At 50.5% G+C, this 13,379-nt stretch overlaps 1 protein-coding gene across 2 annotated transcripts in view; it reads right to left on the minus strand.

Annotated features, from left to right (window-relative positions):
• Positions 1-13,379, minus strand: part of Eya2 (EYA transcriptional coactivator and phosphatase 2) — a 157,914-nt gene that overhangs the window by 53,443 nt on the left and 91,092 nt on the right. For both annotated transcript variants that reach the window (XM_087911005.1, XM_087911004.1), the window contains exon 6: positions 48-115. In XM_087911005.1, the coding sequence (XP_087767131.1) occupies positions 48-115 (68 nt within the window). The remainder of the gene's footprint in view (positions 1-47; positions 116-13,379) is intronic.

The raw sequence follows: 13,379 nt of genomic DNA on the forward strand, positions 1-13,379 counted from the left end.
CCATTAAGAGAGAGAAGCGAGAAGAGAACTGGCAGCGTCATGTCTACCTGGTGCATGCTCCCAAATCCGGTCGTGTTGGTCAATCCGTTGGTGCCTTGGTAGAGCCCTGTGGTGCCTGCAGGAGGACAGGACAGGTTAGGACCCCATCAAGGAGGGCTTGGGGGAAGAGTAGCAAAAGATGTGCTTCTCAGGCTTGGGATGGGGGGCAGGACCTGTGAGCTGGAGCCGAGTCTCCCTGGCCTCGGTTTCTTTAGTAAACAAGAGAAAGAATGCATTCTGAGGGGGTTAAGGAGAACAGGAAAAGTGACCCTGCACACAGCCATGTCAACCCTGCCTACTGTGGTTGCTAAAATGCTGTTTATTCTAGTGTATACTGTCAGGCTTGGTGGGAAGTGCTTTTACCTGCCGAGCCATCTTGCTGACCCTGGTAACTCTTTGTTTGTTTGTTTTGTTTTGTTTTTGAGACAGGTTTTCTCTGTGTAATCCCAGCTGTCCTGAAACTCAATTTGAGATCGAACTGGCCTCGAACTCACAGAGACCCACCTGCCTCTGCCTCCTAAATGCTGGGATTATGCTCAGCCCCAAACTATTTTTTTCTAAACTGTGGTAAAAATGATGGAACATAATACCACTTTATTCAGTTTAAAGTGCACAGCAAGGGGTATTAAATACATTTGTGTATCACCATCATAACATCCATCACTAAGACTCTTCTAGAAGAACATTCTAGAAAATCTCCAAAATTTTGTAAAGTTGGAACGCTGTACTTGTTAGAGAAACCCATTATCCCACAGCTCCTGGTAACTGCCGTTCTATTTGCCAATAGGGATTCAGTCAAGTTTGAGTAAAATCTAAGGCCAGAGTGCAAAATCAGGCCACCAGATAATGAGGAAAGCCATTTTGACAGCTGCCATCATGGCTGTGTGTGTGTGTGGAAATGAAAGGTTACATCACTGGGCAGAGAACTGTGTGACCCATGCTTGCTCTTCTGAATCTCTTGTAGCTAGTTAATCCAGGGATCCCATAAGAACCACCTTCTGAGTTCTCATGACCTAACGACCTCCCAGCATCAGTACCATGAGGAGGAACATGGGAATCCTTTGGGGACAAACTACATCCAGGCCACAGGGGGCACACGTTCCTGTTAGTACAGGGCACACACAGGGACTCGGGTAACAGATGTCAGGTCTGTGAGGTCTGGTGTGTGCCATTCATTTCCCAGGTTTCATATGCCATCAAATGGTTCTGACCTCTTCACTGCTGAGAGCATCATCTATGCCCTGGCAGTGGCCTGGCCCTCTGCTGTGTGTGTCCTCACATCGGTCCTAATTGCCCAGGAGGAGACGGGTGTGAAGCCACTAACAAGGCTGTTGTGTGCCCTTCTCACATTGACTAACTGCCCAGGAGGACATGGGTTTGAAGCCCTTACCAAGGCTGCTGTGTGCATCTTCACACTCATCTCCTATGGGCCCTGAATGCCTTGGAGGAGACCAGGGAGGGCTGCCTGGTGTAAGGGTTCTTGCCTTATACGCCACACCTGCTTCCCCACCCTGCCCCCAGCATTCAGTGTGGAACTCTGGCCAGTTTTTGCTGATCTGATAAGAGTGTCATGATTCATGCTTCTCCGGCTGCTAGTGACTCTGAGTGTCCCTTCTTGGGCCTGCTGCCCTCTGGCTTTCTTCTTTTTAATGAGATGACGACGGTTGCTATGGAAACTCCTCTCTTTTCAGGGCTGAACCCAGCTTCCCCTTAACCCCAGCCCTTCAGGGCTTAATGACTGACATTAATAGTGTAAGATAAATAAGGCTGGAACAACACTGGGGGCCATCATGAAGGGCTGCAGATGTCCCTTCTGGGCTGGCTGTCACACACGGGGGACCTGTGTGGCCCTGCCACAGTTCTGCATGGCAGGTTGGGAAGTGGCTAGGCAGGGCTCACCCGACATCACTCTGAGCCAGCTGCTGAGCCACTCAGCACTGGTCACTTCTTGCTGTAGTTCTTTGGGGCCAATTTAAAGTGATCTAGCGGTCCCCTACAAATGAGACACCTGTGCCGGGCTTTGTGAAGACAGTCTTGTGGACTAACTCTGGGCAGAACCCCTCATCAATGCTGCCCAATCCCTTTTCCTAAAGCAGAGGGGTCTGCTGGCCAGGTCCACACCAGTGTCCTCCATGGTCTGTCTGAGGGGGAATTCAAACATAAAGGCAAATGGCCAACAAGATGGCTTAGATTGTAAGGGAGACTGCTGCCAAGTCCGAGAGCCTGAGTTTGATCCCCAGACCCACATGGTGGAAAAAGAAAACTGACTCTGACAAATTGTCCTCTGACCTCCACATGCACACAAATAAATGTAAGAATAAATTTAAAAATGCAAAGACTGAAATCCTTCTAGCCTGAGTGACAGGTATCTGGAATGTATCCAGGGGCGCTAGGGACAGAACTGGGTGGAAGGGAATGTAGGGCTGATGGAAAGGACATCGGGTTGTTAGGAGGAGCCCCAGAAACCTCACCTATCCTGGGTCCTAGATACCGACTACAGTCCAGAAAGCCATAGACTTTCTTAGGCCATTTTCTGCTTTTGTATGGGTGCTTGCAAGTTTATATTTTTAAGTTTGCTAAAGAGGCTTGTGTGTTTTCCAAATACACAGCTTTGGGAGGTTCACACACACGTCTCAGGATACTTCTACCAGGCAGCTAAATGATATTACCTTAAAAAAAAAACGTAGGTCTTTGTAAAAGGTCCCGACAGAGAGCTTTTACAAGCAGCAGGTAGGAGGGTTTGTTGACATCTACAGTACTTAAGACGCTGATTCTCCCATATCATAATGGTCCTTATCGTGTCTTTTCTGAGTCTGAAATTTTGTTCTCCATAGCCAGTATATTCCAAATGTAAGTACCCAGTATCCTAAAATTAAGGGCTAGAGAACAGCCTTTCGAAGGGTGCTGATCCCAGATACATTGTTCAACGTTAAGGCTGTCCCTGGTCCCTGGGACAGGACCTGGGTATTTGAGCTTCAGTTGAAAGTTCCCTAGAGCACATCTCAGCTCTCTACTGGAGACACCTTTTCAACCGAGAGATTTATATAAGATCACAGATATACGGAAGAGTCCTACAGATCAGCAGTGTACGAACACATTATAAAGAAGGCCATTGTAAGGCCCATCTCCACTATGTATTCTGGTTTACTCCTAATCAAAGAGGAAAGTGAGTCTGTGAATTCACGAGATGGGGCGTTTGTCTGATGCTGAGGGATGCTGGTGGGGGCAAGAAAGGTCGCCGTCTCCTGTCTGTACTATGACCCACCGCAGCAGGAAGTGGTTACAGCTCTGCAATATGGGACAGTCTCGAATCTGAGTGACAGTATGGCAGGCGGTGTTGCGTGGCGGGATGGCGTGCACTGTGTATGTTCGGATCCAGGTTGCTGTGAAGTCACGCCATGAGACGTGGGCAAATGTTGCCAGGACCACGTCGGGTTGCTGCATGATTGACTTTTAGTTAATTTCTGGCCAGTGTGTGTCCACAAGGCCCAGGCCAGCCTGGGCTGCAGAGGGAAATCCTGCCTGATACTCTCCTCCTTCACGTCACCCATAGTAGACTTTGTTTCTTCCACAGCAGGGGACTGGCTGTGGAGTTTTGGGTATTTGGGGACACGAGCCCTGAGCCCGAGGACAACATGACAGTTCAGGCCTGCAGAATGCACCTTTCATAACCTCCCTGCTGCCTGTGTTCAGCCAACATGGGACGGTCTGACAGGAACCAGGGTGACACCTCAGGCCAACACATGGCTTGTGAAAGAGTGGCTGTCCCCTAAGTCACATCACAGTCTCTGGGCTGACACCTCCTGGCAGTAAAGACAAACGTCTCCAAATTGGTTCTTCTCAAAGAAGGTCAAGGCTCGGGGAGTGACCTCACAGGCGACCTGGGGACACCTCTGAGATCACTCAGGCTGTGCCCGCTGCTGTCAGGGCTGGTCTCATAAAACACTGTGTGCAGCGGGGTCCTCTGCACATCCCAGCTCAGCCCCCACAAAGCTGCCTGCTCTGGGTTTCTAGGCAGGAGCAAAGAAACCCCAATGACCCACACATTCTGAAGGCTCCCCAGTGTCCCCCACTTAGGTGAGGACCTCAGCCCCGCAAGCTGTCTCTGCTTTCGGATCAAAGCCTCAAGCCCTGGGGTTCTCCGAGCTATAATTCACTGCTCGCCCTCAAATCTCGCGTTACCATTCAAGGGCGATGGTTGGAGCAGCTGCAGCCCTGACTTCCATCTCGGCGGGATTTATTTCCGCTTCCCTTGTCACCACCTCCTGTCCTCCTAGGCGAGATGATCCCAAAGTCTCTGAATGGGGTGTGCGCCTCCCCTCCTGCTGTCACAGGGCGGGGTGGGGGTGTTTTAAGCCTTTATGACCTTCGAGTGGTGTCCACCTTTACTTTACAGCTTTGAGGACTTTGCCAGACAATGTCCACCCACGTAAGCTACACATATTCTGTGTTCAGTATCTACACAGGGTGAACTTTAGGCCAAGGGTGGAGGGGTTGCTAGCGGCTCCTATTAGCAATCACGAGACATGCCAGGGTTACACTGTTTTAACCAAAAAGGCTACTTCACTGGCGTGATTTCCATGCCCCAGATGAACTAACACAGTTTCCATGGGGAGGACCAGGGACGCTCAGAGGAAAGGTCGGTCACTTGATCTCTGTTGACCAAGCCTGTCAGTGTGGTTGGGGAAGGTGGCTTGGTGGAGAGAGTGTTTATCTAGCTTTCACCACTACTACAGCCCCCACTACTACACCAACTGGGAGTGGTGATGGGAGGGTCCAAAATTCAAGGTCATTTTCACTGCTTAGTGACTTTGAAGCCAGCCTAGACAGGAAACTTTGTCTCAAAAAGCAAACAAAACTACAAAAATCACAGGTGCTCTGACCTGTCCTTGGTCCTCCTCCCGGCTCTATCGGGACGGAGCTGTAGCGTGTGTCATACTGGATACTACAGGCCAGTGTCTTACTGGGATGGCCTGGGAGGAGGGACTCCGAGGTAGTGGCTGGTCAGAAGTATTGGAGCTTTATGAATGAGGTTTGTGTCCTTGGCAAAGAGACATCACACACGTGGGGCACACAGAGAAGATGGCCACCTATGAACCAGGGGTTGACCCTCTCCCGCCAACCACCTAAGGACAAGAAAGAAGTCACCAGCTGTTACATTCTGTGACCATTGCCCTGGAGGGCTGAGACTGTGGGCCTCACATGAGAGGCAGCAAGGATAAGGGGTGGTACCAGCAGGTGAAAGGAATTGAGGTCTCTGACTCAGTGGTCCCCCAGATGGTTACAAGACAGGACAGTGCTAATTACAGTATTGGGTGTTTGGCACAGCAGTTGGAAGCTCTGTTACTGTTCTTAATGACCTATACCTGGGAGCACAGCTCACTGAGGTCTCAACACATTCCATAGCAACTTGGGGATGGGTGTCCATGGTCAATGGGTTTGCCTAGCACAAGGACAAAGGGGCTGCAGGCTGGGGCTCCTCCCAGTGACAGATCCTCAGGGATACTATGATCTAGCTGTTCTGGACTCTTGGGAGAGGGTTCCTAGGTAGGAGGCCTCCATCAGGTCTGTGACTGGGTGTGGACGTTGAACGCCACACCTTTGCTGGCGCAGCAGTGCAGAAGTGCAGACATGAAGGCAGGTGGCCTGGTGCCAATAAAACTTTATTTATGGACCCCCTAATGCTGAAATTTCTTTTCTTACTAGGAAGTATCACTATTAAAATTATCTCAGTCATCTGAACATTGTTGCCTTATAAGTCACATAAACAGAGGGAGCAGGCAGGTGGCAGCTAGCTTGTGTCTAGTTTAGGGCAGAAAGAGAACACTCTGCAGGAATAAGTTCTTTAAATTTGGGCAGTGTGAAGGGCTGGAGAGATGGCTCAGTGGTTAATAGCACTGACTCCTCTTCCAGAGGACCCGGGAAATGAACCCAGGTCCTATGTGGTGGATCACAACCATCATTAAGTCCAGCTCCAGGGGATCAAATGCCCTCTTCTGACCTCCAAGGGTGCTAGGCATGCTTGCAGTGCATAGACCATACATGCAGGCAAAACACCTCCACACATAAAATGGTAAAACAGTTTCAAGAAACAATAAACTTGGGCCTTGAGAACACGGTACTCTCTCCCCTTCTGTCTCTTCTCCCTTCCTTCCTCCTTTGATAGGCACCGAGTCCAGGCCCTCATCCACTTTTCGCCAGTGAGATGCACCCCCAGCCCTTCATTACTGCTTTGTTGTCTGTCTTGTTTCTAGAAGCCTCCATTCTCATTTTTAGGAGGCTGACAGGAGACAGTGCTGCCTAAGGCACTTGTCAGGGGTGGAGCGGAGCCCCAAGCTTAGTGAGAGACAGGGAGGGTGAGAAGCTCACTAAGCAGCAGAAGAGGATGCCCCAGAGACCACTCACGGACATGGGCTCAGGTCACACCATGGGACTCTGCGCTTCCAAATGGTGGGGACAGTTGACTCTGTGCTGTTTTGCCACAGAGAACACACTTACGTATATGCATAGGTCCACATACACACACTCTCCTTCAGGTTCCTTTGCCCATTTATCCTCCTGTAAGTTGTGACCCATGTAGCTGGGAACACAGGAGGCCCCTTTTAACCCTCGATGACACTCCTGCTTTAAGCTGCAGGACACATGTGTCCTCTAGCCTGGCTCAGGGCTAGGTTGCTTCTGGACTCTCCCCTGATCCTCTGGGGCTAGAGCGGCTCCCCTTTCTGGGCTGTTGAAACACCCCACCACAAACCTCCATCTGCTCTCCCAGAGGGCTCATTCAGGTCCTGCTGGAACCTGTGTAGCGCTGAAATGTGTCCTCCCAAACACAGACCCTGAAGAATGTGCCCTTGCATGGAAAGGGTCTTAGTAGTTGTGACTGGGATAAGAAGGGGAGATGCTGCCAGGTAAGTTTAAGCCCTAAAACCCAGGCTAGTATTCCCCAGAGCGGTAGAGAAAGATACAGGGACCCTGATGGGAATCCAACATGGCAGCAGGGTGGGGGTGGCGGAGTGGGGCAGGGAGCAGCAGTGTATTTTTCCAGGTGGGACCCTTTTACAACTTGCTACATGCTTCTGGCCTCCAGAACCACACAAAAATGATCTGGGGTCAGCTCAATCCTCTTAGATGACAATACTTGCTTCAGTGACCTGGGAAAGTACCGGGGGTCCTGTCTTCAGATCCTCCAGTCCTTCCTGCCGCATCCTCGGAGGCTCAGATGTCCTCCTGATCCAGGCTCTGGTCCCACTGCTTCTCCTGTCCTCTCACCTCCTTAGTCCTGGCCATGCTGGCTCTGTCATTCCTTAGCCCTCAAGTGCACGCCATCTTTCCAGGGGCTGATCCTTGTCTGGAATGCCCTTTCCTGAACCTCCCCATAAAACTCACCTGGTGCCCTTTGCCTTTTGCTCAAATCCCTTCCCAACCAGACCTTTCCTGGCCCCACTAGCCTCTCAGCCCTCCGCCATCTCTGTTTTTCTGTGACTCTTTTGGCCTCTGAAACATTACTTTTATTAAATAAATATATTTTAAAAATTAGAGTGCAGGCCGGGTGGTGGCAGCGCACACCTTTAATCCCAGTACTCGGGAGGCAGAGGCAGGTGGATCTCCATGAGAGGGCAGGGCAGTGCTGATCTGGTTGGTCACAGCTGAAGCAGCTGCTATGGCTCAGTCCTTGATGGGTGACAACTGTGGTCATCAGAGAGTAACCCCCACCCTACCCAACCCCATCCTACACCACCGGTCCTTGCTGCTGAAGCCTGTGACTACATGGGTTACGTGGCAACGGGAACTAAGGTTGAAGATGGCATCCAAGTTGTCAGCTGACTTTCACTGAGGCAGTTCTGGATTATCTGGGTGGGCTGCATGGGGTCCCAAGAGCCTTTAAAGTGGCAGAAGAAGGCAGAAGAGCTAGAGACATACACAGCCCATAGGGGAACACAGTAAGCTGAAACAAGCCAGACTTGCCCTGCTGACGTGTTATGCAGAGAAGGGACCCAAGACTAGGGTCGGAGTCCTGTAGCCCACAGCCAACAATCATCTGAGGAGAAGCACCCAGGGAGCTAAGCCCTGGCCTGTGTTTGATCCCTGTCTTTCTGGATCCTCAGTGATGAGGGAGACCACCTGTCACCTGCATCGCACAGTGTGGAAACTGAGGCCCTGGGAATGGGGGCTGCTGCTCATGGGACTCACCAAGAACAGAGCCAGGGAGAAGTTGGGTGGGCTCACAGCCTCCATATTGAACCTCCAAACGTGCTTACCAGGGTATCATGAGATCCTAAATGCAAAACTATAGAACCCTCTAGAAGGGAATCACTACAGAACTGTTGATTCAGGTTTGAGCCAAGTGCTACAGAGGGGTGTCACAGGCGAAACCACACAACTGTCTGTGTTGACCAAAACACCTTCCTACAGTGTAATTCTACTGGAAAAGGTTATTCCAGATTCTTCTGTCAAAAAACATCCCTTGGGCTGGGTGTTGGTGGTGCACATCTTTAATCCCAGAATTTGGGAGGGGAGGTGGAAATAGAGGCAGGTGAATCTCTCTGAGTTCAAGGCCAGCCTGGTCTACAGAGTGAGTTCAAAGACAGCCAAGGCTACACAGAGAAACCCTGTTTCCAAAAGCAAAACCAGAAACAAGCAAAAAACACTTGTTGGCCTGAGGAGATGGCTCAGTTAGTAAGTACAAGCTCTGTAAATAGGACCTGAGTTCAATTCCCCAGACCTACATTAAGAGAAAGATAAAAGGAAGGAAGGAAGGAAGGAAGGAAGGAAGGAAGGAAGGAAGGAAGGAATGAAGGAAGGAAGGAAGGAAGAAAGGGAGCCAGGTATGGAGGTCACTGCTTAGGATCCTAATACTTGGTGAGGGAGTGGAAGTCAGATGGATCCCTGCAGCTCACTGAACAGCCATTCTACACTAATCTGTGATGCCAGACCAGTTAGAATCCCTGTTTCTAAGGAGTTACACAACATTTCTTGGGATGAGGTTGTCCTCTGACCAATGTGTCTGGTGTCTCCAGTCAGGGTTGGCTGTGTTCATTTGGTACTAAACTGGCCACTGATGGGTGGTAGCGTGATCAAAGTGGTTACAGATAAATGTTAAATAAATGCCTATATCAGGGCATACTGTGAATTACGGTGGCCCCAGGGCTGACATTAGAGAGGAGGACAGAGGTGCACACTGCAGGAACATTTATTATGAATTTTCCCCCAGGGGAGGAGTGGTGGCGGCTAGAAGGGGCTGGTTTTAAAACAATAAAGTCAATTTGCTATGGTCTGCTTAGATGTTTTGAGATCTTTGAAAGAGATACTGTGTGGCCTCCGGAGGGGTTGGCTGGGACCCACTCTATTTATCCTGTAGGGAGGGCGCCCTGACCTTCGCTGGCTACTGCGGCCTCTCGGCCTGAACTTGCCAGGTCGGGACAGCAGGGCTACTGCTGCCTGAGACCGAGACGAATGACAGCCAGCTGCTGCTGGCCTGGGCAGCCTCTGAAGCCCCTCTCGCTTGGGTGGTTTCAATTTCTGCCAAGACTGGGTGTCTCAGGGGCACAGGCCAGGACTCTTCGCCTGTTGCTGCTCAGCAAGAGAACACCAGAGGAGGATGTTGGGGGTTGGCTTGTGTTCCCCGAGAAGACAGATTCATATCCTAACTCTGGTACCTATGAACATGATCTCATTTGGAAGATGCTATGAAGTTAAAGGAGGCTATGGGGATTAGGGTGTGCTGTAAGAAGAGGAAAACTTGGGTGCTGACCCCGAGGAAGGGTGTTTGGGGTAACAGAGATGAGCTGGCATGAAATGTCCGCAGGGTCAAAGGTGATGGGAGCAACCAGAGACCAGGGCCAGACAGGGACAAACGGAGACACCTCCACTGTAGACGCCTGGCTAGTGAAGAACAGAGGTGTAAACTCACTGTTTCAGCCACACTGTACTCCCTCCCTATAGTGAATACAGTGGCCAATGGATGGACACCGTTCTTCCAGTTCCCGTGGGGACAGGACCATGGGGTCAAGGATGACCCAGGCTCTGAATGGCAAAACCTGGTCCTTGGAGAGCTGAGTCATGCCCTGTTGAGGATGGCTCTCTCCCAGCCCCTACCTTCAGGTCTGTGAAGCGAAGACACAAACCAGATCCCCAAGCCCCAACGATGTATGTCCCTGGGACCCGCACAATGTCACCACATTCTCAAATCTATACCGTTTAATCTTACTTCACATTCCTTCCTGTCAGTGTCAAAGGGACTCTCACTTCCGTAAAGCTTATCATTATAAAGCTATAACATCATCGTGGTGTTTGCGCACAGACGAAGGAGAAAACTCAACCTTGACGCTGCAGCATCAGTACCATTTGTCCTCAGTAATAAACACAGAAAAAGGAGAAATACGAGCAAAACAATGTTTTCAGTCCTAGCTAAATTTGTTGCCTGCTGAAGTCCCCATACCTGGGGTTTGTCTCTGATTTGTTAAAAACAAATACTTGCTGGAATTTAGCAGAAGTTGAAGACATACTAGCTCCCATCAGGGATTTCCAGCCTCACTTTCTGACTGTGTCAGAAAGGATCAGGAGAGACTAGACAGGGCCTGGCTTCCTCACCTTGGGAACTAGTGATGTCCAGTTGTCACCTTTACCTTTCATGCAAATGGATCAGTCAGGCAGTGATAGTGAGCCGCAGTACCAAGCATCTCTGGGCATCAGTTAGGACAGGGGGTGGTGAGCTACAATAACAAACACCCTCAGGGATCAGTTAGGACAGGGGGTGGTGAGCTACAGTAACAAACATCCCCAGGAATCAGTTAGGACGGGAGATGGTGAGCTACAGTAACAAGCATCCCCAGGGATCAGTTAGGACAGGGGGTGGTGAGCAACAGTAACAAACATCCCCAGGAATCAGTTAGGACAGGAGATGGTGAGCTACAGTAACAAGCATCCCCAGGGATCAGTTAGGACAGGGGGTGGTGAGCTACAGTAACAAACCTCCCTTGAGTCTTGGTGGTTCATACATGACATACATGTACTCATTTCTCATGTTCTATGTCCATTGGGGGATATCAGAGGGCTCTGTTCTTTTGTATAACTAGTAGACATCTGCCACCCTAACTTCACCGCCACACTGGCCAACTGCCTATTTCTTACGCACCACACATGTGAGAGGCCAAGAATGCACACCTGCCTCAGGGTCACTGGGTATGACTCATTGTTGGGGGCAGCATCGGTGGCAGCCACGACTGCTTTCCAGACCTGGCTGACATACTGTAGGCATTGGGAGCTGGCACACTTGGGTTTGGCACCTGTTTGTATAGATAAAATTTTATCTGGCACCCAGCCAGGTCCTGTTTCTGTGTGGTCCAGGTAGAGCTGAGCTGTCTCAGTGACTTTCAGAGCCTGAGAGGTTTCCTAGTGGGACTTTTGTAGAAAGGGTTTACAGATATCTGCTTGGGGAGACTACGGCATTGTAGAAGTGCAGTGCGGGGGGCCCTACTATCTTCAGAAGGTCTCTGTACCTTTTTCTTGGTCTTCTGTTCCCTGCCCCAGAGGATCTTAAGTACTCTCAGCACCTGAGTCCTCAGTCACAACCATAGAGAACTCATAAAAAGAAAAGAAGGCCACAGAATTAACTCCCTGCTGGCGCTCACAGAGAGACACTAGGTAGCATACAAGGCTGCCGGAATTTCAGAGCTTCAAGCTTATTCCCTGTTTGTAGAGTTCAGTGAGGTAGGGGCTACTGTCCTTGCTGAAGGAGTAGAGGCATGGGAAGATTCCAAAACACGTACACACACATATGCACGCATGCATGCACACACACACGCACACACAGCACCTCCATTTTACACTCAAACATTCCAGTACTTCCCAGTGGGAAGGTGTGTTCTCTTGATCTGCTCTATGCTGGACTTGAACCAGAATTTGGACCCTGCTGCCTCTTTCAGAACCTGCCTAGACGCCTGGCCCATCTGTTCTAACACATAGCATTGCGTCTCTGAGGGCTTAGCAGCCTGGCAGGTCACCTGACACTGAGTATGAACAGCTGGAACCCCAGTGAAGCAAATTCCAGGCACCTGGGGCTGCAAGACAGGCCCTTCCCCTGGCGCCGAGGTGGGCCCCCCCTCCCGGGTTTTCTCATCCTTGCCCCTGTCTTGGTCACACGGGTGTGTCACAAGCAGCCAGTGTGGACTCAGACTGCAGCTCCGGCAGCCACGGCTCTGGCTGTGGCTGTCAGGCTTTGCAGAGCTGACCCAGCAGCTGTAGTTCAGGGTAGCAGCAGAGATGTGGCTGGGAGGGATCTCTGGGATACACAAAGGGACACACACACACTCACATATGCACGAATGCACACAGACACATGCCTGGAGTCACAGGACAAGTAATAGGGACAGAAGGGCACGGCACCAACCCAAATTTCATCAGAGTAGAAATTTTTGGAGCAGAAAAACAAAACAAAACAAAACAGAGACCGTGGGCTTCAGAGGAGGTTAAAAAATATAGCTGATGTGGTAGAAACTGCCACATCAGCAGGAAGCCATGGTTGAAGGGGATGCTGGGAAACAGGCATATGCCAACAGTGACAACAGCAGCTTCAGCTGAGCGAGCACTGGCTTCATTCCAGGGTTGTCCTCAGCCCCAGTCTGCACCACCTGCATACAGCGGAGGCTGTGGACCAGTTCCTCAGAGAAGAGTACACCTACAGCCTGAGAGGTGGGATCGGCCTGAAGGTGTGTGTCCACAAGCAACAGGACTGGGGTGCCATATGAGGTCTCCCTCTCTCTGTTCAGTACCCAGAAGCTAGACCAGAGACCAAGATAGTGCTTGGGAACAGGCCATAGATGACCTCCAACACATGCTACCCAATGGCAAAGATAGAAAGGAGATGCTCAGTAAGACAGCATGTTTACACATGCACGCGCGCACACACACACACACACACACACACACACACAAATACACAGAGTAAGTTCTAGAAAGGTTCATACTGATAACACTTACACAATTTAAAATAAATATCTGAGCAACTCCACACAGTATGAAAAACCAGGGAGATCTGGGTGGACAGAATCAGGTCACTTGCATGGGGCACATGGGCCTATCACACAGGACATGGACCTTTGAGAGCTGGGGACTGGCTGTGAGTTTCTCAGCTTAGAGTGAGAAACTCTGTCTGGGGTGGGAGCTGGGTGCAGGTGGCAGCTGGCTCATGGCCTGAGTGCTTAGCAACAGCTAAAATGGATTTGTCCCAGGGGATCATTGTGCATCCCAGGGCCTGGCTTCAGTCCTGACCATGGACAATTTCTGAGTGGAGAGAAAGTTCATAGCCTTCTGTCTGTTTCTTAGTAGCAGTTCCCTAGGCTGCT

This window comes from Myodes glareolus, chromosome 10 (genome assembly GCF_982192425.1).
Source record: "Myodes glareolus chromosome 10, mMyoGla1.1, whole genome shotgun sequence".
NCBI lineage: Eukaryota > Metazoa > Chordata > Mammalia > Rodentia > Cricetidae > Myodes > Myodes glareolus.